This window comes from Gymnoscopelus braueri (assembly GCF_963280865.1).
Source record: "Gymnoscopelus braueri genome assembly, chromosome: 9".
In the NCBI taxonomy this organism is placed as follows: Eukaryota; Metazoa; Chordata; class Actinopteri; order Myctophiformes; family Myctophidae; genus Gymnoscopelus; species Gymnoscopelus braueri.
In genome coordinates, this window is record NC_137610.1 from 28,090,775 (window position 1) to 28,118,283 (window position 27,509).

Here is a 27,509-nt window from a genome sequence, read left to right on the forward strand (position 1 = left end):
TAATGTAAGTAAGGACCCCATTAATGTAAGTAAGGACCCCACTTCCTTGAGGGGGTTCCAGTGGGTTCCCAGCAAAATTATTAATATAGCATCAAAATCAGTTTAACAACATTAACCAACTATACACCTGCTATTTGAAAATAGCAGCTCAAAACGTGTTGCAATGTGACCTGTTGTATGCTTGTAGATCTGATATTAAAAAAAAAAAAATGGAATGTTTTTTGAAACATTTTCAACAACGCAATTCTTGTATGGGGGGTCCCTGGCACAAAATATTTTCAGATGGTGAGTCCACAGCCAAATACATGTTTATTTGTGGGTCTTTGACATGAAAAAAGCTTGAGAACCATTGATTTAATACAATCACACAAAACTATAAATGTCACTGAATCACCCCGACCCGCCTGCTGGCTCGGCAGCACGCCCTCCTGTACTGGCCTCTCCTCCAGGCCAGCAGCCGGCTCTGGAGCTTCTCGCTGCCCAGGATGTAGATCACGGGGTCCAGGCAGCTGCTCACGCTGCACAGGGCCTCGAAGAACTCGTAGGAGGCGTAGAGGACGCTGGTGTTGGCCGGCGTCACCTGGTCGTAGGGATGGGTATCGTTAGGATTTTTACGAGTCCGGTTCCGGTTCTGCTTATCGGTTCCGGTTCCTAACGGTTCCATATTTCGGTTCTAAAATGGTAAAAAAATAAGAGGTCAAATGTTTAATAGGGATGCACGGAATGGAAAATTCTTGGCCGAAACCGAATACTGAATATAGGAAACACTTGGCCGAATGGACGAAAATTTATAATAAAATAATTTATATATACATTTTTTTAAATATTTTTGCGGCTGAGCTCGGAGAGAAGCAGCAGCTCTATGACGCAACTGATGTATATTTCTCCATACAACAGTGTTTTACCGGATTTGTGATCGGATTGTGCCGTTTGTGTAGGACTTCTAAACGCTTTTGTTTGAACGGCTTTTAGCGCGTCTTGGAACCGATATGCAGAACCGAAATTACATATTTTTGATGGGTACCCAGTACCCGCCATTTATTATTCGGTTATACTTGGAACCGAATTTCGGTACCCAACCCTACCTGGTCGCGGCACCTCATGAACACCAGCGTGATGATCATGACGTGGTACGGCACGAAGGACACCACGAACACCACCAGGGCAGCGGTGAGGAGCCGCAGTGGCTTCCCGCGGACCCGCTGGCCGTGCCGGAGCCTCCTGCCCTTGGGGAGGCCGCGGAGCACGCGCACCGTCATGATGTAGAACACCAGCATGACGCCGAAGGGCAGGGCGAAGGCCAGCAGCGTCTTGACGATGGTGGCCGTCTTGACGTAGACGAAGGGCCCCTGGATGTGGTCCATGCACACCGTCGTGTCGCCCGGCTCCCGCCGCACGGCGAGCGCCACGAACAGGTCGGGGATGGAGCCCAGAAAGAGGGCGATCCAGGCGCACGCCGCGCACATCTTGGCGCGGCCCACGCCCCACCAGCGCAGCGAGCCGATGGGGTGCACTGTGCCGGCGAAGCGGTCGAAGCTGATGAGGGTGAGGAAGAGGATGCTGCCGTAGATGTTGATGTTGAAGAAGACCTTCTTGAACTGGCAGAAGACCTGGATGTCTTTAAAGGGAGTGGAAGGGATTGGTTAAAACAAAAAATGTATTGTTAAAAAAAATTTTAGCTTTATGTTGTGATAGTAATCATTGCTGTAGAGAGTTTTTTCAGCAACAGGGGTCTCCCCGTCTCTCCAGCTGTTAACAGAAAATACATTTTCAGGTGGGTTGCACATTTCATCTAATTCATTTAGACACTTCAGCTCAGAAATAACCAGACCATTAATTATCCATTTACCATTTATTAACCATTACCATATTAACCATTTACCATATATGCAATGATATTGCATTCAAGTTTGGCGGTGTGACTCTGCTCTTGTGATATTAAAGATTCCCTGTGCAAATATGTCACAGATCTTCAATCACAAAACCCCCAGAGCAGAGCATAAATACAGTTTTACATAAACATTGAACCTTCAATGCCTAATTAAACTACCACATATCATAGAACAATCCATAGAACCACAGTACAATACACAGAATCATAGTACAATCCATAGAACCACAGTACAATACACAAAAGCATAGTATAATCCTTAGAACCACAGTACAATACACAGAATCAACCTATAACAATATGAACTAAATGCCACAGGGAGGAGGCCGGGGAGGTGGAGGGAATTTGAAAACCTACAGCTGTACACCCTGCAATGACAGCTAAGCATGTAGAATGAACAGAGAGCAGAAGCTGCTTAAATGAACCGCCCGAGTTGCACTGTGGGTATGAGGGCGTGAGTGAGTTGGCTTGTAGCGAATGAGAATGACAAGAGGTTGAACGTACTGACTTAAAGGAGTACAACTGTATAAGCTTGTAAGCGAATGGGGGGGGTCTGGGGAGTGTGAATGAAGAATATAAACATTCTGCCTTCTACATGAACTATCATTACACTGAATTCAGGAGAGAGAACTCATACAGGATTGGAAGTGATGAGCAGACAAAATTGGAACTGGAACACAAGCTGATAGTTAGGGAATTTTAGCAAAATATTTGGACCATCTGTGAAAAAATTTACTACCAATAGCTTTCTTCACCAATGTGTTCTTATAGGTGTCTAGAATCACCTCTCAATTAATTTAAACCCAAATCCTCGTGGAAAATCCTGGAGAGCCAATCAAAGTTAAGGAGGCCAGAGGGCTTGGGTGAAAAATATGAAAAGAAATAAAAGTCTTGTGAGGTGTCTAACTATGGGTTTTCAGGGGTGCTGAATCCATTCCAACCATTATTTTTGAGTAAAAATGTCTCCCTGGCCATCTAATATTGGTATATTGGTTATTGTTAGTGTATAATCAGTGTATAATCAATGGTAGGGGATTGGGGTGTTGTTGAATTGATTCTATTCTGAAAAATAAAATAAGAAAATATTGCTAAACACTTGATAAGAGTGTACACCTACTGTGCACATGCTCAGTGGGATACACTGTCTGCATGTGGGGAAGGAGCGGGAGTGTTGCATCCTGGCAAATATGTCTGGACGATTTTAAGGTACGGTAGTTTATCTACTTTTTGGCATTTATTTTCCTCTGCTGGCAAAACTTTTGATTACTGTGAATTTAGATTTTCTCTAGCCTATTGCTTACATTGAACAATCATTAGTTAAACAATCATGACACTTGTCTTTTAGTAGACAACATGGAAGAGGATTCTGTAGCTTGTGGCTTAAGGTGCTTCATCTGTGGTGGTCCTGAGACTGAGATTCAAAAGCTCTCAAAAGTCACCCAAAAAGGCTATGCACAGATGTTGTCTTATTCTGAGAGTGTGGATGATGCATTATTAATCAGAAGACTACATGAGGACTGGAAAAACTGAGATGACCCCAAACTAAGATACCATTTGGAATGCAAAACCGAGCTATACAGTCGTGCAAGAGGTATATCCACTGGAAATCGTACGTTTTTTTCAATGTGATGAAAGTTGCCACTTGCAGATTTCAATCCTATTCTATGTTGTGAGTGACATCATAATTTAATAAAAACTTTAAACATAATCTATTCTTTAGAGCAAGATGAGCAAGACCAACGGCCAGACAGGAAGAAAAGACGCAGGGCATTGTCTGGGTCAAGTAGTTCAAGTGCTAGCTGGCACACTTGATCTACCATAATACTTGCATCCTTTGCAATGAAGGTAGCAATGCTGGCACATTGAAAAGAAACCCTCGTAAGTCTTTTGTATGTAAGATTCAAATGAATTTTGATAATTGTTTTTCTTGCTCCTCATTGTAGGCTTCCACTCAAAGTAGAATAATTTAATCATGCACATACTGTATGTGGCTACCTTTTATCCAGACAGAGCTCGGCAGTTGTATCGTGCACCTGATAATGTCTACCAGGACCAACTGAAAGGAGTTTGATGCAGAGAGCAAAGCGACGAGATGATGACTGGGGACTTAAAGTTGCTGGTCGCCTGGTGGCAGAAGTGGCAGTATATCATATTCGATGCAGAAGAGACTTTGAGAACCCTGTTACAAAGTCTGAGGTAACATTATATGGATACACAATACAGCTGTACAATACAACTCACATTTCTTATCCTGAGGGAAGAAATATAATTTTTAATAGTGAAACTTTTGATTTCAAAATAATTTATTCTGCAAGATTGATATGGGTCCAGGAATGAGGGGGACTAATAAAGGATAAGAAATGTGAGTTGTATTGTACAGCTGTATTGCGTATCCATATAATGTTACCTTAGACTTTGTAACAGGGTTCTCAAAGTCTCTTCTTCGTCGAATATGATATACTGCCTCTTCTGCCACCAAATCTATAATACCAGACAGGCGACCAGCGACTTCACGTCCCCAGTCATCACCTCGTCGCTTTGCTTTCTGCATCAAACTCCTTTTCAGTTGGTCCTGGTAGACATTATCAGGTGCACGATACAACTGCCGAGCTCTGTCTGGATAAAAGGTAGCCACATACAGTATGTGCATGATTAAATTATTCTACTTTGAGTGGAAGCCTACAATGAGGAGCAAGAAAAACAATTATCAAAATTCATTTGAATCTTACATACAAAAGACTTACGGTTTATTTTCAATGTGCCAGCATTGATACCTTCATTGCAAAGGATGCAAGTATTATGGTAGATCAAGTGTGCCAGCTAGCACTTGAACTACTTGACCCAGACAATGCCCTGCGTCTTTTCTTCCTGTCTGGCCGTTGGTCTTGCTCATCTTGCTCTAAAGAATAGATTATGTTTAGAGTTTTTATTAAATTATGATGTCACTCACAACATAGAATAGGATTGAAATCTGCAAGTGGCAACTTTCATCACATCAAAAAACGTACGATTTCCAGTGGATATACCTCTTGCACGACTGTATAGCTCGGTTTTGCATTCCAAATGGTATCTTAGTTTGGGGTCATCTCAGTTTTTCCAGTCCTCATGTAGTCTTCTGATTAATGCTACATCATCCACACTCTCAGAATAACACAACATCTGTGCATAGCCTTTTTGGGTGACTTTTGAGAGCTTTTGAATCTCAGTCTCAGGACCACCACAGATGAAGCACCTTAAGCCACAAGCTACAGAATCCTCTTCCATGTTGTCTACTAAAAGACAAGTGTCATGATTGTTTAACTAATGATTGTTCAATGTAAGCAATAGGCTAGAGAAAATTGACATCTAAATTCACAGTCACAAAAGTTTTGCCAGCAGAGGAAAATAAATGCCAAAAAGTAGATAAACTACCGTACCTTAAAATCGTCCAGACATATTTGCCAGGATGCAACACTCCCGCTCCTTCCCCACATGCAGACAGTGTATCCCACTGAGCATGTGCACAGTAGGTGTACACTCTTATCAAGTGTTTAGCAATATTTTCTTATTTTATTTTTCAGAATAGAATCAATTCAACAACACCCCAATCCCCTACCATTGATTATACACTGATTATACACTAACCAATATACCAATATTAGATGGCCAGGGAGACATTTTTACTCAAAAATAATGGTTGGAATGGATTCAGCACCCCTGAAAACCCATAGTTAGACACCTCACAAGACTTTTATTTCTTTTCATATTTTTCACCCAAGCCCTCTGGCCTCCTTAACTTTGATTGGCTCTCCAGGATTTTCCACGAGGATTTGGGTTTAAATTAATTGAGAGGTGATTCTAGACACCTATAAGAACACATTGGTGAAGAAAGCTATTGGTAGTAAATTTTTTCACAGATGGTCCAAATATTTTGCTAAAATTCCCTAACTATGATCATCTAATGAACTAATCCTGACCTAAATGTATTTTCTGTTTATTAACCGGGAACGCATCTCTGCCATTTTTAGATTTCTTTGGCTATTAAAAAAATGCAGATATACATTTTTTTCAAATTTGTGCAAATCTTTGAATATTTTTGAAAGCGAACATTTGTAAAATATTTTGTTCCAGGGACCGCCCCCAGAAGCAAAGATTTGAGTTACAAATTATTGCTTTAAAAAATATGTATTCGAAGATTTGCACAAATGTTCACTAATTAAAACAATTTGCAGATCTACAAGCTGGAGAGTGTTTCTGAAACACAGCAATGATTACTATCAGAATATAGAGCTAATTAACACTTATTTTTTTACCGAACAACCGAAATATCACTTACTGCACCTTTGAGGTAGGGCCTCTGGAGGCTGAAGTAGATGGTGACAGGGAGCGTGAAGATCCAGGCGGAGTCGCACAGGGCCAGGTTGAGCAGGAACACCCTGCTGGTGGTCCAGGTCTTCTGGAAGCAGGTGTAGTTGATGAGCGCGGCCAGGTTGCCCAGGATGCCCACGGGCAGGGCGAAGGTGAAGAACACCAGCAGGATGTAGCAGTACCACTTCCCGTCCTCATAGTGGCTGCAGAACGCTGTGTGGTTCAGAAACTCCAGGAACGGCTCTGGAAAGTGGAAAATGAGATAGTTTTGCTGTAGGGGCTATTTTTGTTAGCGATTATTGTATCGATTACTTACTTCGATTGATTGAATAATCGAGAAGCACGTTGTTTTTTTTAAATGTCTTATAATATCAACAAATCGATTAAGCATTATTTTATACTTCGTGGCACAACGGTGTCGTGCAAAAATAGTGAAAATATGATATATATATATATATATATATTATATATATATATAGAATATATATATTCTTTTGAAACTTTACGCCTATAATGACATGCCCAAAATAGGGATTGATTATTAATCAATCTGTTTAAATTATGGATTATTTTTAATAATCAATTAGTTTGATCAACTGTTGTACCCCTGTTTTACTGTTGTCCTTGCTAAGTTTTTTAGTAGAAGAACATACTCTAACTGGATTGTTTTTGATAGTTATCTGTGGAGTATTTTAATTATGTCTACAGTTTTTGCTATTCATAATATATATTTCTTATTATAATTAGATCCCCACTCCTTTAGGTTATTTCTTTTGTCACAGCATATTTGCATATACTGTATGTGAAAATTTTCCTATGCATTTACCCATCCTATAACTATATTAAGCAGTGAGTGCTATTAATACAGTGCTTGCGGAGCAATTAGGGGTAGGGGTAATAAGTGTTAAATAGCTCTATATTCTGATAGTACTCATAGAGTGTTTGTTCAGTAAGTCTCCTTGTCTCTCCAGCTCTTCGGGCTTACATGAGGCTTTGTACCTGTTTCGTCCATACATGGGCAGGGGCCATTTGTCCTCCGGCCCCAGCCAAAAAAAAGTCATGACATCATTATTATGTCACAAGTATGTAATTAAGTAAAGCTTAAAAGCTTAATCATTCTGGGTCTGGCAGAACCAGGTCTCCTGGTCTTGTTAGTAAACAGAAAACACATTTTCAGGTCGGTATACCAATTTTATCCAATCAGGAAAGAGAACTCACACAGGATACACAAGTGAAATTGGAAGTGACGACACAAAGAAATGAGCCGACATAACACTACAATAACACTAAATGGGTACTCTCTCCTGATTGGCTGAACATTTGCAGCACACCTGAAAATATATTTTCTGTTTATTAAAAAATACAAGAGAGACATGGAGACTCCTGTTATGAACAAACACTCTATAGTAATGATTACTGTACTATCAGAATATAGTTTAAAAACTTTACGTTTTTTCGGAGTGTCTTGCTCAGGGACACTTCGTCTCATATCCAGGGGGCAGGACGCGAACCAGAGACCCGCTCAGCTATGGCCACTATTCGTTGTCCAACGAAGTATACTGGGACATAAGTAGTTAAATGGCTTAGATTGGGTTTATATCAGGACAGCACAACTCTACGACAAGCCATTCCCGACAAGCGTTAATCTATTAATTAAATAGATAATGGAAGTATTGATCGAATGTTGTTTTCTCATCTTCTTTGTGAATAAATAAGGCGATGCTCATGTGGTGAGCAAATTATCGGCCGCCATTCATTGTTACCTTTTGTTATCCAACCTCAGCCGGCGGTGGGATAACCTTGGGCGATGTGATAATTGATTTACAACCCAGAGCCAAGACAAGCTGTCTCCATAGTCTAGTTTCCAGGAACCCAATGTTTGAGCGTCTGTCTGCCAAGAGAGTGAAACCTGGGATGTTGATCTATTGGCCCCAATCGCAGCCTCTGTTTGCATTTAATCTGAGATAGTGCATTCAATCTTGTCCAGCTGAGCGGAAGGTAACAGTTTCTGTGATCACATTTCAGCATACACTGTACATACAGCCTGTGGGTCTCTCTGTCTATTTGACAAGTGAATGGACAAATATTATACTCAATACTCGCAATACACTTGGAACTCCAGCATCCATATTCCGTGGGGGACATTAGCCAAAGAATTGCAGATATACAAGCAATGCCCCCACCCCCCAAGAATATGGATTCTTGGGGGGGGGGTTCAGTAGGTCGGCTATTTTTGCAAAGAGATTTGGTGTAGACAGAAGAAAAGCGTTCCAAGTACAGAGAGTACACTTGGAGGCCAGTCTATGACGTCAGTACTGTGACATATTGCGAGAGACAGATAACAGACAGATATTCCTGGAATATCAGGGTTTCTCTATTGTTCATTTGCTTTTATGCTTTTATCGGTAACCCAATAGCTGAATGGTTACACATACCACAGTCTCTCTCTTTCCACTGGCTTTTTAAAAGGCTTTTTGGGATTCTACACCGTAGTGTTGGGCTTTAGAATTTATAGACAGATGTATGATGTCGGAAGGAGCATGTATTGACCTTTATTTTAGCAAAACAATTTCACGGGAGCTTAATGATTCACTCTGGTCAGAATTGTACAGTACACAGAATTTGAAACTACTGCTGACTTTCATTCTATAGCTAAACTTCACAAAAGTATATAGTATTGTATAATTATTAGTTAGCTATTTATGCTACCTTATTTATAGCAGTAATTTATCAAACCTTTACTATTCATTTTTGTATCATTCTTTACAAACCATTAGTAAACCACACATAAATGCCATAAATGTTTAATATAGAAAGCTCTATAGATCTCATGGGGGGAATTCAGGTATACACTGTATTTAAGCTACACACTAAAATACTCTTACTGTTCATTTATCCCTTTGTAACTCGGAGAGCATACAAATGTAACCAAATGGACCCTTACAGGTCAATTAGTTACATTTGTGGTTACATTTGTAACTAAGGATTTGGCAGTGTTAGGCTGTAGGACTGGGCGAAATGACTCCAAAACGATATCACGATTATTTCAAACTTTTGCCTGGATTACAATTAATATATATAATAAAGAATATCCGATCTACAAGCTCATAACACGTCGTTATGTATTTATGTGCGCTACCATTATCCAACGAAGTATAATACAGGGTTCAATTTAGTTGATTCAAAGAAAATGTCTTCCGTGTCGAAGAACAAAACATATATAAATATAGTCAAAGAAAACCCTGCTTCTCAATTATTCGATTAACCTACAGTATAGGCCTATTAGCAAGATTAAGTGGGTTATTGTTTGTAACTATCAGATTGGATATATATATATAGTACATAGGCTATATATTGAGTTGATTGGCCAGCCCTAGGCTGTACTTACCCTGTTTGTTGATGGCAGATGTGTTGATGAACTGATGTAGGATCATGTTGAGTGGAGACAGCGCTCATACTGCACACACCCATCATTCATTCAGAGTTAAGGCAGAATGTGTCATAGCAGACAGCTGGGAGGCATACAGCTGGTGGAGGTGGACGTACAGTAGGGAGAGGTGTGTGTGTGTGTGTGTGTGTGTGTGTGTGTGTGTGTGTGTGTGTGTGTGTGTGTGTGTGTGTGTGTGTATTACTATACTTGTGAGTTCCAAATTGAGTAGAATTTGAGAAATAGTCATTGTGTGGCCAATTTTCCTGGTCCTCACTAGAGAAATGTTTTTTGTTTGTTCCTTTTGGTTTAAAAATGTGCCTGATGAAGACCTACACTGTATAAGGTCGAAACGTTACGACATTAAGAAATACTTTTTTTACTCAAATTTGCTTCTGGGGGTCCCTGGCACAAAATATTTTGAAATGGGGGGGGTCCACGGCCAAATACAATTTTGGGGGTCCTTGACATGAAAAAGTTTGAGAACCACTGACATAGAAACATACGTTTTTCAGAAAACTTTTAGGATTTAGAAATCATTTGTAAAATAGGCCTCAGGTCTTAATGGGTTAATATTTTTGGGAGTTTTAAACCAGTGTGCAGATGTTTTACCTTCTTCTCCTTGATTATTGCCTCGATGTCCAGCACCTGGCCTAAACACTAGGTACAAGATGTACACACAATCTCCTCTGTATAGGGTTGGAGGTTTGCCTGATTTATATTTAGTTTTCCACCAGTGGCGCGCGCCAAAAATAGCTATTTGGGAGCTTTTAAATAACTATCTTAGCTGTTTCAGTAAAAAATAGCATTCATAAAATCATTGATCTCCTCACAAGTATTGTAATACAGATGTGTGTGTGTGGGTGTATGTGTGTGCACTGTGTGTGTAAACTGTCAATAATGTGAACCCAAGCTTGCTGCTATAAATAGGCTGCATGCTGCGATGACATTATGCCTTGATTGAGGCCAGAATCTTATCTCGTTAGTGGCATGAGAGATTCAGGCTTGTCACTGGGTCAATACAGAGCGAGCATGGAAGGGACACCAAGTGCTGTTGTCTTCTCCCCGAACACCTGCTGTTACGGTACCTTTGAGCAAGGCAATTAACCCCCACTGTGACACTGGAGTACTCAAATGCCTAGTAGTAGAACACCGAGTCATACTGGACGCCATTATTGTGTCCCCTAGGTGTGTGAACGTGTGTGTGACTGCATAACCGACATGAGGGAGGGTAATACTGATAACAAATAATATAAATGTTATGTATCTTCGCTGGAAACCTTGTATGTCCAAAACCATTCCTTTTTTATTATCATTTTGAAAAACATGTTTAAATAGTGAAAATAGCCAATCTACAAGCTCACAATGCATCGCAACCCGACAGCAAAAAAAATAAAAATAATTATATATATATATATATATATATATATATATATATCATATACGGTAAATATGTAAAGCTACATCAGGTTGTATCATTTTGCCTATTACATGGAAGGGAAGACATTGTATTGACTTTGGAGATAAGGGTCAAAGCGACTGATGATATTCCATAGAAAAGAGTTAGGACTGTAATTTACAGTATGTCAGTGTTTCACCACTAGATGGAGACAGCTCCTCATGCTTGAATTTACATTTTGAGAACAAGGCATAATAATGAGGCTGATCAGGAGAGAATGCTGAGGATCTGTGCAGGGAGGGATATGGTGAAAAGCCAGGCAACACTACGGTGTAGAATCCCTACTAAAAGACTGTTTATGTGTATATTTAACCACCTAGTAGTGCATGTGCATACATATAGATTATCGCGTGTGTGTGTGTGTGTGTGTGTGTGTGTGTGTGTGTGTGTGTGTGTGTGTGTGTGTGTGTGTGTGTGTGTGTGCATGCGTGACCATTTTCCAGTGGTGTAACTAGTAAGTACATTTACTCAAGGTCTGTACTTTAGTACAATTTTGAGGTATTTTTACTTTATTGGAGTATTTCCAATTCTCAGTACTTTTACCTCTACTCCACTACATCTCAGAGGCAAATATTGTACTTTTACTCCACTACAATTATTATTACTAACTTTAGTTACTAGTTACTTTGCAATAATTATTACATTACAAAACATACATTAACCCCTTTAGCCCTATTTTATACCTAGGCTATTTGAACATAGCTGATCTACAAGCTCACACGTGTCGCATCGCGACACGTTGTGAGCAAACATTTTAGTACTTTTACTTTTGGTACTTTAAGTACATTTTGACACCAATACTTTTGTACATTTACTCAAGTAAATTTTGAATTCCGGACTTTTACTTGTAACAGAGTACTTCTACAGTGCAGTATTGATACCTTTACTTAAGTAAAATATTTGAGTACTTTTTCCACCACTGCCATTTTCTGTCATTCCCTGCTGAGCCGAGCCACCAGTGGGGGGGGGGGGCATGAATCACTGCTCATCCAGGCCTGTGTGGGGGTGAGGAGGTGTGACACGTCATGCCTAATTCATGCCCCGTAGCACGTCCGTGTCACACACGTGTCACTCACACACGCCCAAAATAGACATATCTACGAGCTCTCTATTTTCGCCGCGCGTCAAGTACAGTAATACGACGAAGTATAAGTCTGGCTTCAGAGGGCTTGCCTGAAGAATAGTATTGAGCAGCGATTACCAACCTGTGGGTGGGTGGGCCGTGAGGATGATGCAAGAGGGCCCGCCAACAACATTGGCAAAATGCCTTAATGATAATATGACATCAATATTAAAGAATCAATCAAATCCAATCAGCTTCACCAAACTTCTCCATTTTGGTCGGTCCAGTGCTAGGGGCTCGGCTTCAGCCAGCGACACGCCCATTTGGTGTAGGTCCCTGGTGATGACATCAATCCATCGAGTGCGGACTGTGCGGGGAGCACCGCGGGGACGTTTCCAGCCGGCGGCTTTTGGTTCGAAGTGGAGGATAGCCTGAGTAGGGTGTTCAGGGGCAGTGGTGTGTTCTACCGTCAGATGCTGTGTACGTCGTACACCTTGAGATTTTTTTTCGTCGCCACCGTACACCTTCAAAAACTGTTCAAAACAGCGTATCTGAGATACGGCCATCACAAAAGACTCCCCCCTGAATCAGGGGGGAGTCTTTTGTGATGGCCGTACCAGCGCATTCTACGCTGTGCTGCCAGACGGGATGCGGGGGGCTGTTGGGTGTGTTCCCGCAGCGTGATGTTGGAAACCCTATCTTGCCATTTTATCCCCTCTATTGAGCGCAGTGCTCTGGTGTCAAAGCCATCGATTCTGTCAGCCAGGGTCTTGTTGTGAGAGGCCAGGGTTGGGGCAGCAAAAGCAAAAGCTCTGTCGCCCCAGGTACGGTACTTGGTCTTGGGGACCTCAAGGAGGTTTGCGTCACACTCCATAGACATTGAATGTTTCTAAGGCAAATGGGTAATTTCCAGGTACAAACATTCTGATCTGGTTTATAATACTAAGTTTCTCTACTATACCCGTTTATCCAAGCCAGAAGAAAGCAAATCGATTGATAGATCATTAAAAATAAACATGCTGGCCCGGACGGTTGGCGTAACCGTCTGGGCACCTCGGCTAATAATCCAGCCTGACAGCGTGTCGCGGGCTCAACTCCCGAACCCGAAGGCCATTGCTGCATGTCACTCCCCATCTCGCTCCCCATCTCGCTACCCATTTCCTGTCAGCCTACTGTCCTATCAATAAAAGGCATAAAAGTAAAAAAAATACGTTTTAAATTAATTTAAAATGCACGCGGCCTACCCATGTGACCACTTAACACGGCAGCCATTAACTGGCCACATGGGTGGGCCGTGAATACTTTCGAGATTTTCAAGCGGACCCCGATCCACTTGAAGGCTGGCAACCGCTTGAGTCTCCCCGACCCCCACTCCCAACCCCCCCACTTCCAGATGTGCTGTGAGAGGGCATGCTGGCGTGGCGAGCGGCTGTATAAAAAACACACCCCCTGAACCCTCCTCCATTCTGAAGCCCAGGCTCATTGGCACTTGAGGCAATTAAGTTCACCCATGCAAGACAATTCAATTATGCAACTGTGATGAGCCCTGAAATAGCACGGAGTGAAACGTATGCTGTGGCTTTCACGCCAAAAAAAAAAGAAAGAAAACTATTCAAAACATCGCTGCTGGCTGGGACTCATTCAAAATCGCTGGGTTTGAATAATTTAATCTCGGTAGGTAATTAATAACAATAATTTAGTCCCCAGTCCTTTGGGGTATTTTTTTGACAAGATTTGAAATGTGTCCTCTGCATTTACCAGCCTAATTATTAGGAATTAGATGATAAGATTAAGTAAATTAGTTGAAATAACCATATTTTAAACCATCAGTACAGTCCTACTGTTTGCGTATGGGTTCGATAGTACTGGTATGTCTCTGAGAGCAGTGGAATGTCCATGCAGTCTAGAGCAATGAAGTGTTTACTCATGAAAACATTTGACTTGTTGCACCTGCTATGATCGTTGGCAAGTGTTGAATGCTGTTACGTTACAGCATTCGTACATAAATGGTAAATGGCACATAAATGGTATTTCTATAGCGCCTTTCACACATTCACACACAGAGGGCGGAGGAAATCATGCAAAGGCACCAGCCTGCTCATCTGGAGCACTTATGAGTTCAGTGTCTTGCTCACCTTAGAGCATCTTTCCGCCGGTAATCAAATTATTGGCTAAAACTAAAAAAATCTCCATGAATTCAATGCTTCATGGGGTGTGTAATTGATAGAAAACAAGTCATATTTTGGGTGAACTACTCCTTGTATGTATGAGAGATTTAAAAGTATTCTAACACTACCAAATTTCACAATGGGACACAGTCTGACTCAGCGCATGTCAAGACTGACCTCAACTTAAATACCAACACACAAAAACAGGGTAAGGCGTTGGCTCACACAACTGCAGCTGGGGGAAGATATTGATCGACACACCAATGGGTGCTTACATGGTCAAAGGTTCATGTCACAACAAGAACAATGTTCCCTGCTATAGCGACACATCAGCTGTTCTAATGGATGCAAAAACACACAAAACTATGTGTTCTCTTAAATCAGTGGTTCTCAACTAGTGGTCCGGGGACCACCAGTGGTCCTTGAGGAGGTTACAGGTGGTCCCCAGCTAAATGATGGAAGAGTTGGTAACCAAATGGACCCTTATAGATCTTTAACTCTTGAGAGCGTAAAATGAAACCAAATGGACCCTTACGGGTCCATTTGGTTTCATTTTACGCTCTCAAGAGTTAAATTATTGTTAAACATCTGCATTACTTCATTTACAAGAAGTCTACACAATTAGAGAATGTAGAAGAATTGTTATTTTGATCAACGTTTGCCTGTCATCTCTCCTATTGGTACCAACATCAATACAGCATGGAGTTGTGGACAAAATCATATCCAACGATAACAAAATATTCTATGTTTTGGGTCTGATAGTCTAGATCTCATCAAATGGTGGTCCGTGGCTCAAATGCCGAATAAATAATGGACCTTGATATGAAAAGGGTTGAAAACCACTGTCTTAAATGATACTTAGAATTACTTTGACAGAGATGGTGGGATCTAACCGGGAACCTTCTGTTTTCCCAAGTGCCCCGCTCCACCTACTGAGACACTGTCGCCCATCTCTTCATCCTATTGTTCCTAACAGTCTCCATGTCCCGGCATATGAGGGAGGGAGGAGGGCAGCGTTCATGATGATGGTCGCCAAATAAACCCACTCCAACTTTCTTCTTCATCTCCATAGGAATCGCATGTTTGTTTTTATTATGTGCAACGGAGAGAATAAAAAGAGCTGAGACTGAACAGCATGTAAAAGCTATTGGAGACACGTCTGGCTATAATGGGGAAATAAATGGGGCATTCTACTTGCTCCGTATGTGTGTGTGTGTGTGTGTGTGTGTGTGTGTGTGTGTGTGTGTGTGTGGAGACGCAGACACCAAACCATCTCTCTCTCTCCCAGGGGCTGTAGCTGAAAGGGAGGCTAGCTGAGCTGGAACCGAACAAAACAAAGAGTTGTTAGGAAGATGGCCGCGTCCTGGCACTGGATCAGAAGGGGGAGTGCCTGCCTTGAAGTGTGCTGTGTGTGTGTGTGTGTGTGTGTGTGTGTGTGTGTGTGTGTGTGTGTGTGTGTGTGTGCGCGCGCGCATATGTGTGCGAGCAACATGTCACACAGCAGGGGCTGTCCTGTATGTACTGTAGCAGCAGACGGGGTGGCAGGTCTCGGGCAAATGCTACTTGAACACAATTCACAGTGTTTGTTTTAAATGTCCTTTTGAGCGGCAGATGGCTGGCATTTAGCCTGCTGCGTTAGGAATACACAATAAGGCCATCAAGCCGGAACACAATCGACTGATTGATCATTGTTGTGAATTTTGTTGACCAACCATGTGGCCCTTTAAGAGTCTCCCTCTTCTGGCGAGTGAAGGTTCAGTCGAAATGTGGGCACACAGAACAAGATGACACCAGGCCGTATCACAGACGTCAGTCTATCTGATGAAGTAGTTGATGGTCATGGTTTCAAGGGAATCAGTATGTGCTTACACAGATACTACTGGGTCAAGCAGATAAAGGTCACCGAGTCCATAATCATAATCATAACTGTAGGAGCCAAATGGGGTTTTTCTATTTGTATTTGGGCACTGATTGATGTGATAGATGTAGGCACCGCATTGGCACCTTAATGGTGGGAGTGTCTCTGTGGGTGGCCTCCAGCGGCTATAAGTAATGGCACTCACCTGCTCACCTTATGGCTGGTTTGACCGTGGGAGTAGGGTGAGCTGGGAGAGGTATATTTTGTTGACCGCAATTTGCATTTTTCTCACTGTTTAACTTATTTCTTGGCACATATTTAGTGCATAATGTTTATTGGAAACGTATTGTAATATTTGGTGACACTGAAGTAAAAGCATTTTAAACTTGAGCATTCGTTTGGACGCGAGTCCTTTTAATGTGCACGTCATACTGTTTCTCTCAGGCTTAGCCTGCCGGCTGATCAATCCATTGGGGATTGCGCAACAATAATCATAAAAACAAACATGCTCTGAAAATGCACGCGGACACTTTTGAAAATTTCAATCGGAACCTGATCCAGAAAAGGAGCACTGCTACACTGTATACGACAACGATAACCATATAACAACTATAGAGTGTTTGTTCAGTAACAGTGCACTGGTCTCCCGGTCTCAGGAGAGAGAACTCATACAGGATAGGATAAACGAGCGAAATTGGAAGTAACGAAACAAAACAAAAACAAGCAGACAAAACTGGAACTGAAACACTGTCAAATTTTAAGCTGATAAATGATCTTTGTGGAGTGCTCTAAAATTGGTATCCCGACCTGAAAATGTATTTTCTATTACTGAAGAGCTGGAGAGACCTATAGCAGAGATCAGAATATGGAGCTTTAAAGGTTCGATGACATTCATTTTAACTTTTTTAATTTGTTATGTTTTTTTGGGGGTTTTATGACCTCAATTACACCCAAAAAATCTGAACTTTGAACATTCAGTGGATTTTCTGTGGTCTGGGGTTTTCTGAATAATTAGGCTGAAAAGTAATCTGAGCTTGGCCCTTCGACAGTGAGGTCACAGTCGATTAATCCCGCCCACTCTCCTCCTCGCCCCTCCCCTCCCCTATCCTTTCCTTTGGGGGGGGCGGAGCAGAGGCGATGATTGACAGGCAAAATCCCTCACCAGCGACACCCGCAGGCAAAGATTTATTTTTTCATTGCAGTTGAAAAGGCTTTAGAAATGTGAGACAAAAACACCTACAGTGAATCACTGGAGTGGAATTTTCAGTTAAAACTTTTTGTACACGTTTGAAGGACCAGGACAAAGACTCTGAATGTGGTGTAAACATGAATGTCATGATACCTTTAACTTAAACAAACAACAAGATGTACCACTTTTGGTCTTCAATTGATTGATTGATTGAATACTTTATTAGCAGTGGTGAAAAAGTACTAAAATGGTTTTCTTCAGTAAAAGTATCAATACTGCAATGTAGATATACTCTGTTACAAGTAGAAGTCCCGTATTCAAAATGTACTTGAGTAAAAGTGCAAAAGTATTGGCATCAAAATGTACTTAAAGTACCAAAAGTAAAAGTATTTATTATGCAGAATGTTTTTCCAAAAAATATTTTGAAAATAGCAGATCTACAAGCTCACAATGCGTCGCGATCCCACGATTTTGTAACCCCTATTTTTTACACCCAGTGCCAATTGTCTATGTAATCCTGGGCACTACCTTCCCTCTGCCAACCTAGGGAGGCCAGGGCCGAGCTCATGCCTCCTTCAATGCATGAGAGCCAACTGACCTTCTTATCACCTGACAGGGGAGAGTTTCCCTGGTTGGACGTAGCGCATGGAAGGAACACGTTATTCCAACCAGTTCCTTTCCCCCCCATCAGGCGCCCCGGCTGGCCAGGGGGAGGCAGTAAAGTGACCAGGATTACTGCATGTTTTTTTTTTGTGAGGGTACCTTTTTTTTGTGAGGGTACACGGGGAGAACATGCAAACTCCACACAGAAAGGCCCTTTCGCCAACCCCACCTAGGGTATGGGCACTGATGACGCGGAGGAGAGAACACACCCCCAGGGCCCACAGCGTCCCCTGCGGGAATCGAACCCAGGACCTTCTAGCTGTGAGGCGACAGCGCTACCGACTGCCCCACCCACCGTGCCCCCCTAGATCGGCTATTTTCAAATGGCCTAAATGTATATAGGGTCCTGAAGTTGGTATGTTTTGTAATAATAATCAAAATCTACAAAGTAACTAAAGTTTTCAAATAATTGTAGTGGAGTAAAAGTACAATATTTGCCTCTGAGATGTAGTGGAGTAGAAGTATAAGCATTGGAAATTGGAAATACTCAAGTAAAGTACAAATACCTCAAAATTGTACTTAAATACAGTACTTAAGTAAATGTACTTAGTTACTTTCCACCACTGGTAAGGCCATTCATAAGCCACAGACCAGAGGGGACTGTGAGGTACCATTCAGACGGAGTGTGTTTGGTGAAACGGTCTTCTCTGTTAGAGCCTCATCCCATCACTGGAATAGTCTCCCTACTGAAGTAAGAGAGACCACCAACCATCTCACCCTCAAATACAACCTTAAGAGATGGCTTAAAGCCAACCAAATGTGTAATCATGGGTAATTATCAGCTCCAGTAATCACTGGTGTCTCTTCTCATATTTTACTGTATTTGTTCTGTCTTCTGTACTATGTCTACTTGTATGGTAATGGATTGACGATGTCTGTTTTTGTATGGATAACTATACCACCATTTTTAACAGCCTGCTCAGGGACTACAGATGAAAATTAGCCAACTCTGGCTAACTCTGGCTCATTCACGTAGATGTGAAAAACTGACATGTTGATTAATGTCCCTGATAAATACATAAATACATAAATACTCAGTATGTTTGAGCGAGTCCAGGTTGTCATGGTTACCATTAATTTGTCCGGCATATCGTGGACTCTATATTTAGGCATGGCTGACCTGCAACTCCTTTTATGGACATGGGCATGGCTGTCTTATTGTGACGTCACCGGGATGACGAGGACATCCCCGGCCAGACAGCATAGAACCCGCAGCGAGAGCTGAGACTCCACCAGCCGACACCAGAGTCTCCAGCGGTTCACCTCTCCTCGAGCTAAAGTAGGTTTTTTTCACGTGGTCCATCCTGTGGCGGTGCAGCCATGTCTCCAAGAGAAAAGAAGCGGGTCATATCGGTCATCTCTCTCGTGGTATTTCTGGTGGCATCTCTAGCGCTAGCTATTCTCCTATATACTCCTATTCTGTTTCTTTATTTCAGCCTTATTATCTCCTTACTGTGTTGTATGGCATGTTATTATAACAGACAATCGCTGCATGTGCAGCAGTTCACATCCCAGTCCTACATGGCTATGTTTGCTCTAGTGGCATGTTATTATATGCCCACTTTTCTACGTGTCAGCTGGGTCCTCCGAGTGTCTGGTATGGCATGTTATCGTAACAGACAATGGCTGTATGGGATGTTAGGCCCCGATACCCAGCGCGTACTGACCAATGCAGCCGCGCTCTGGCGCTGGTTGACCGGCTGGTACAGAGTCCCGTCTCCCGCACCAGAGAGAACCAGAAGTTGCCACAGCAACCGTGCAACCGTCGTCGTCCCGGGTTCAGGAGTCCAGCTTAAGTCTGGCTTAAGTCTTCAACGGACCACTGGCGGTTATCGACGAGGCTCGGCCTTCATGGGGAGCGACACCGGTAAACCTGAAGGTCCTCTGTTTGGAACCGGTAGAAGTTCTGGATCCGTTTGCCCTCGGGATCAACTACCAGAGACGGGACCGGGCCGACCCAACCGAGAGGTGGGCCAAAATCCCAAAAGACTGTCAGAGCACGCATTCGCCGCCACCCCTCAGCGCCATCCTCTGCAGAAGACCGGCACCTCCTCAGTGGGGTTCCTGCCTCAGGGCCAGAGGGAGAACTTCAGGAAGAACATTCTCCTCCGCCCTCTCACATCCTTGGCGCTCCCAGTCACAGCGAAGATAACTCGGCCGGACGACAGGATGCTCAAAGAGAGCCGCGAGAAGAAGGTGCCACTTGACCATGACGACGGAACCTTTACAGTCCTAGAGCAGAACTGCAAAAGATGCACCGGCGACGACGGCGGTGGAAGTGCACGCTCTGCCTTCGAGTCCCAATTGGTAACCAAGCTGGGAATCCGGCTGTACACCCAGTCTGCCGGCCACGCTTCCTCTGTGAAATCTGCCCAAATGGCCACCGTCGGTGAGCCAACTATATCTAAACACGCCCCGGCTGCCACCGTCTCCTCGAGCTCGACTAGCGGCTTGCCAGGCTGCCCCGTAACAAGCTTCCTGGCGGCCCGTCTGCCCACAGCCTCCACTCTGGGCGGCGTGGCAGCACAGACGCCGTCCACCTGGACCCCGACCCCGACCCGGCCACCAGCAGTGGGAGCATGGCGCTGCCCTTCGCCGCTGTCCCTCCCCCAGCTCGTGCCTCCTCCTGCCCTGCTGCGGCTGCCCCCCCCCACCGGCCCCCTGCTAGAGGCTCAGGAGATGCAGAGCGTCCCTCCAGCTGGTTCGACATTCAATCGAGTTTGCAAAATCGCTTTTGCAAAAGTCCTCAAACAATATGAGAACACAGGCCTAGTCGGAAGAGTTGACGATAGAAGATGCCGGCGCCGTTGAATGAATGGCAGTGTTGATTTTGTCGACTAAAACTATGCGAAAAATGTTCGTCGACTACCTTTTTTCATTGACAAAAACTAAATAAAAACTGAATAAAAACTAAGCTTCGATGACTAAAACTAAGACTAAATATATTGACAATTTCGTGAGTGTCTGGTATGGCATGTTATGTATATACTAAAAGGCATGTTGTCGTAACAGACAATGGCTGTATGGGATGTTAGGCCCCGATACCCAGCGCATACTGACCATTGCAGCCGCGCTCTGGCGCTGGTTGACCAGCAGGTACAGAGTCCCGTCTCCCGCACCAGAGAGAACCAGAAGTTGCCACAGCAACCGTGCAGCAACCGTGCAGAGTGAGACACCGGTCTCTGGTGGATCGATGGGGAGACTGAAGAAGGAGGGTGGCAGAGATCCAGGAGGAGAGAGGAGTAGCCCTGCCTGGGGAGGAGGAGGAGGTTCACTGTGGTGGTCGCGTCAAGGGGGAGAGGAGGAGAAGGAGGAGGAGGGGGGAGAAGGAGAACGGAAGTGTGTGTAATCATTAAACACACACACCCCTCCGAAAATAAAATAATGGACTCAACGTGTATGTGTGTATTGTCACTAAAACAAACAAACACCCTGGGAAATAAATTCCATTCAAACATAGCAAAAATAGCAGATCTACAAGCTCAAAACGTGTCGCACTGCGACGCGTTTTGAGCTTGTAGATCTGCTATTTTTGCTACTTTTGTGTGACATAGAATGGCGGAAAAAAAGTTAAAATAGGGAGATAAGAGGTGCCCTCTTGACAGTATATGCGATGTGGCCCTCAGGAGTGAGTGTGGAAATATAGTGGCCCTCTACATCATCAAAGCTGCATCACCGCTGCTCTAGAGGCTCAAATGTATCCCCAATGCAGTGATTGTCAGACCCCGGGTAGTATTATGGGGTTAAAGTTTAAAAGAGTCAAGAGCAGAATTGTAATGACTGATGCCACTCAATGAAGAAACCGAGGCAAAGTCTGCGAACCAAGGCTTGACGTTTATTCTGCACCGGAAAAACGAATTGACACTTGAAATCCAGTAAAAGTAAGTAAAAGTACTGAATACTGGAAATACTCCAGTAAAGTAAAAATACCTCCAAATTGTACTTAAGAACAGTACTTTGGTGTAAAGTAGTACTTAATGTACTACTTTACACCACTGTTTATTGGTCGGAAATGTTTAACAGCACGTGGCACAGTCAGACATTAAGGCTAAAAGGATAACTCAAAAGTGGACTTTCCATTTCCATTGTGGTCCTATGTATTCAATTCAGCAGCATAGCATAAAACATTAACACAAAAATGCATGTCATCAACAAATACAAAACACTATATGTACAAAGCAGAAAAAGGAAAAACGGCACCTGAGAATGACACCTCCTTTCAATTGGGAATGGGAATTTACATTTACCTCCCCTTGTGTTCTCCTGATAGATGTTTTTTCAGGCCAATTTTGAAAGAAACCAGTGATACACATCCTTTAATGGATGGTGTCAGGGAATTCCACATCTTGGTTCAAAAGGCAAACATCTGACATTTGTATGAACTGAACTCTGCGTGTTGATAAACTTGGCCAAGGGCTGACGCTGGAGGACGAGGAGCTAGGTGATTATGTATTCTGAACAGAACACTAAACTATCTGATTTAATCACATGCTCTGCAAGAGACAGATTTCCCCTTAATTTGATTCAAATTGAAAACACACACACAGTGTCACAAAAAAAAAGAGAAACACTACAGGTCACAATTGTTTGGATAATCAGTGTAATCATGCTGAACTCAGCCCCTGAAACATAATAATGAAAATCACGCCCAGGAACGCCATCCTCCTCAGAATGAAACCGCTTGTGCTTGTAAATATACGTATTATCTCTGTAGGTTGCTGGAGTCTAAAGAACACTGATCTTGTAATTGGAGATTGTCAGAATGGCGAGCTGGTACAGTATAGCAGCCTCCTAATATGTGACCAGCGTTGCCAGATTTTGGGAGAGAAATGAGCAACCAAAATGTCCATGAAAACAAGCCCAAAAGAAGCAACAAGGCCACATGAGCACTTTAAATCTAATATATATTGGCTATTTGAAAATAGCTGATCTACAAGCTTGTTGTGAGCCTGTAGATCTGCCATTTAAAAAAAATCTGAAATATTTTGAATATGTTTGAATATAACATTTTAACTACACAAATCTTGTACCGGGGTCCCTGGCACAAATATTTTCAGATGGGGTTCCTCGGCCAAATCAATTTGCAACCCGCAACTACCAATATTTACAAGCAACTGTACAGAAAAACCCAAAAGTCGCTTATAATAAGCGGACTTGGCAACAATGACTGCCATGCCAGATGGGTATGTGTGGTGCAATGGAACACATGACATGAGAGTTGTGAGTTTGGTAAAACAGGTGAACTATGCCTAATCTGTCAGCTTAACCTGTCCAGTGACCACATATGTGTTTTCCTGAAATATTTCCTTGGTTGCACAAGTATCATAGACTCCAAGAAGTAAGCAAACCGTGGCACTGTTTCTGGTTATGAATGGAAACGTAACCAAAAATATGAAACCATCACAGAACTTCACAGAGTCTGGAACGTTTCAGGTTATTATGAAAGGGTCTGAGTTGTACACTTCGAGGTGGAAAAGAGCAAATAAGAGTATCCACAATTAAGATCCCAAATACTTCCAATTCCAGGGAAGGAGGGTGTTCTCATACTGTAGGTAAACCATAATGCCTGGAGCCGGCTGACCCATAACACTAAACGGGTGGAGGGTCTTGGTCATTATAGTTGAGAACCCTGTTTTAATCAGTACAGTTATCGGGAAACGTCCACTGGAAGCTTGTTGTGTTGTAGCACGCTAATGGAAATTAATGGTATCAGCTGAGCTAGGGAGTGTCTGTCTGTTGACCTCCTACTTCTGGCGCCCCCTTGCCCAGACAGAACCCATCTTTGAACTCAGTTCAATTCAATACAAATGTATTTGGTTCTGGGCATGAGTAAAAACAGACAGGAAACAGACGCATACGTAATCAGATAATCAGACAATTACAAGCAAGAGAGCTGTTTGGGAACTATGTTGGGCTGATAGGGTGATTGCATTTCAAAATAATACACGTTATAATGAATAAAGATACAAAATAAATATAATGAAATAATCCACATGGCGGGAAGGCATTTCATGTGCCAAGCGGCAGATAGAGTAGCAGAATTGTGCTTCAGTTCCTTGTTCAACAGGCGGGTGGCTTTGGGAATGAACGATGCTCTGTGACGATTGTTGGAGCACGTGAGGTGTATCGTCGGGTAGAAACGTCTCATCTCCATATTTTAACTTTATGTTTTTTCGTAGATCAACGCCCTACTTGATCATACTACAGCGTCACACAAAAGCATCAAAAGTAGCAGATCCGCAAGCTCGAAACGCGGCGCGAAGCGACGCGTTTTGAGCGACGCGTTGTAGATCTGCTACTTTTGAATTTGAATCCTGAAAAGTAACAAGTTTTGGACATATAACGTTTCCACCCGACAGACGATTATGCTTAATTTATGCTCCATGGTACAATGGTGTTGCACAGCGAAAGCATCTGGAGATCAGGTTGAAGGACACGAGTTCGATCTCCCCATGATGTCATGGGCCTTTGCCCTGCCTTGCGGCTCATAGAACGAGGCCAGGCTTGGGAGGGGGGCACTCCAGTGATTTTGGAACAGGTGTTCACTAAACGGTTTGGAGACAGCTTCTGTTGTTGACAGTGAGGGATGGGAACTAGTGGCAAAGTCTGTCCACAAACATAAACACCAAACAACTACTTTATACGATGTGGCAGCTATTAGGGACCGTCTAGAAGAGAGGTCTGTGTCTGGGTCTGTCTGTCCGCGGGCCGATTAGAGACGCATTTCTTGTGCTGTAGGCTTTCTTGTGCTGAATATTTTTCACGTATTGTGAATATCTTTACTTTTTAGAATAGTCGGGAACGGTGCAAGTCGGCAATACTCCTTTACCTGATATAGTCGTTGTCTGACATGTCCGACGAGTCGGGTTGGCCAATCAGGGAAGCTGGTGCCCACACCCCTCCCAAACACACAGACATTCGGTGCCCCCCGGGTCATGCACACCAAGTTTGAGGCTGTTCGGTTGGGTGCCCAAGTTATGCCTGGGAGAGACACAAGACAGACAGAGGTTTATGAATAGACAGACAGACAGACAGACAGACAGACAGACAGACAGACAGACAATGAAGTCAACGGAAGTGGGCTGAAACTTTGCCCAAATACATGACTGACATCATAGTACTGATGTCATAGATCAGTGGTTCTCAAACCTTTTCATGTCAAGGACCCCCAAATTGAGATGGGTTTGGCCGCAGACCCCCATCTGAAAATATGTTGTGCCAGGGACCCCTAGAAGCATTGTTTTGAGTAAAAAATGTTTTTTGCACACATTTTCAAGATTTTTCAAAAATAGCAGATCTACAAGCTCATAGCGCGGCACTTGGTGCCGCGCTATGAGCTTGTATATATTTTTGAATAGCCAAAGTATAAAATATGGATAAAGGGGTTACAATGATTGTGACGCTTTAACACATTTTGCTGGGGACCCCCTGGTACCCCCTCAAAGACCCCTGGGGGTCCCCGGACCCCACTTTAAGAACCAATATCATAGATGACTGAGGTAATAGACTGGCCACACAAGGTCAGAGATCCACTGGGAAGCCACACCATTATTAGACCCCGTCTTGTTTCTTTTGAAAATACGTAATCTTTGTCCCAACAACGCTTGTCGAAAGTGCCCTATGAAACAGGATACAGAACACTGAAGAGTGTTCTACAATACACTAACCAGCCGTGTCGTTTCTTTCTGCTCACCGACAGGTCGATATCTGCGTCTCAAAATGTTCCGTGAGGACCACGGCTCCTGGATGACTATGTTCTTCAGCACCATCCTGTTCCTCTTCATCTTCTCCCACATCTACAACCTGTTCCTGCTGATGAACGGAAGCATGGGGTAAGCCTCAGCTGCTCACTCTGTCCTACCATTCCCCTGAGGGCTGCAACTAATGCTTCCACATATCAATGTACTGTAGTACCTCCCTCACAAAGATGGAACAAATCATAGTTTATATTTGAGTAGTTTTTTGTATATTATATACAGTAGTGATTGACAATCTCGGCAGTTGAAGAAAAGTGCAGTGGCAACCTAAACACACACACACACACACACACACACACACACACACACACACACACACAAACCCGATCTCACACAACTTAGTATACATGGCACAGAGTGTCATTCCGTGCATAGACAACTGGAAAACCCGAAAATCTGTGCATAGCCGCCTCGCGCAGTCTCAAGCGAACTGGAGCCACGTGAGGGGCCACCGAGTGAGCTAAAGCGAACGAGTTGCCGTCCCGAAAGTTGCGACGTTTGCTTGAGCCTACTCAGCGCCGTTTGAGTTATGTACCGATAGCCACAGAATCTAACATTTTGCTGTGGGGACTGCTCTGCTTCCGGGTTGCAACCGGTTACGCCCACCGTGGGACTCGCCGTACATATGCACGGATCTTCGGGTTTTCTAGGCGGCTATGCACGGAATGACGTGCCCTGGGTCCGTGCAATGTATACTAAATTGTGTGAGTTCAGGCTGCACACACACACAAACACACACACACACACACACACACACACAGAGTACATATAGACAGCAACATTAAATCCTCTCTTTAGTGAACCCACTAAGTGGGGAAGCAAAAATGGAGGCTGTCCTGAGCAAGCAACATTCATGGCGTGAGCGTGTGGACCTCTGGCCCCTCTCTGCTCAGCCATGCAATCCCCTTCCTTCGGCCAACCCGAAAAGAGCTGACATGATGGATGCCGGTGTCACGGCGCGGGCCAAAGTGACGGATGGGCCGATTATACAAACTCATCCCTCTAGTCGTGGAAAAACACAACACCTCTCCTTTCAGCTAATAGCCTTCATCTGCCTCTGCCTTATGGACGCTAAGCCGTTACGATGGGGGGAACAGCATCAGATGGGACAAATCCCATTACTAGGCGCGGTTTCACCCCTGACAGCTTGCATTTGAACAGACACCTGTCACGTTGATGCTTTACAACCCAAACAAACCTTCACGGTAAATCAGCCCCCATGTGACCTCCAGGCTGGGCTTGGCTGGCCGGCTTCAAGGGCATGTTTTCCCTTTCCCCCTCCTGCCTTAGACAGACACATTGCAAATGCACAAACGGATTCCTGTCAGCCTCTTGATATGTGCATGTGCTCCGCTTTATGTGGATGTTTTCTCAGTACGTTAGAGGACAACGGGGGGGCGGCGGGGGGGACGTTTTCCTTTTAACCCATTAAGACCGGGAACGCATCTGTGTGTCATTTAAAGATTTCTTTGGCTATTAAAAAATAGCAGATCTAGAAGCTCATAGCGCGGCACCGACTGCCACGCTATGAGCTTGTAGATCTTCTTTTTTTTTCTTCCGTAAAATCTGTGCAAATCTTTGAATATATATTCTTTATGTTATGTTTATTTATTTGATATGGACATCACAAATTACATTGGACAGAACCAGATGCATTGCTTACAGTGTATATAGCACGAGTGCTAAT

The 27,509-nt window shown here is 43.3% G+C and overlaps 2 protein-coding genes across 3 annotated transcripts in view; one reads left to right on the forward strand and one right to left on the reverse strand.

The window, feature by feature from the left end:
- Positions 1-27,509, forward strand: part of tmem117 (transmembrane protein 117) — a 117,669-nt gene that overhangs the window by 32,681 nt on the left and 57,479 nt on the right. For both annotated transcript variants that reach the window (XM_080437791.1, XM_080437790.1), the window contains exon 3: positions 25,765-25,897. In XM_080437791.1, coding sequence (XP_080293917.1) covers positions 25,765-25,897 — 133 coding nt within the window. The remainder of the gene's footprint in view (positions 1-25,764; positions 25,898-27,509) is intronic.
- On the reverse strand, positions 383-9,672 carry LOC308091569 (P2Y purinoceptor 1-like; the record flags this gene model as incomplete). Its single annotated transcript, XM_080437232.1, has 4 exons — positions 383-580; positions 1,086-1,618; positions 6,212-6,481; positions 9,627-9,672. The coding sequence occupies 4 exons, from the start codon at positions 9,670-9,672 to the stop codon at positions 383-385; spliced, it is 1,047 nt and encodes a 348-aa protein (XP_080293358.1).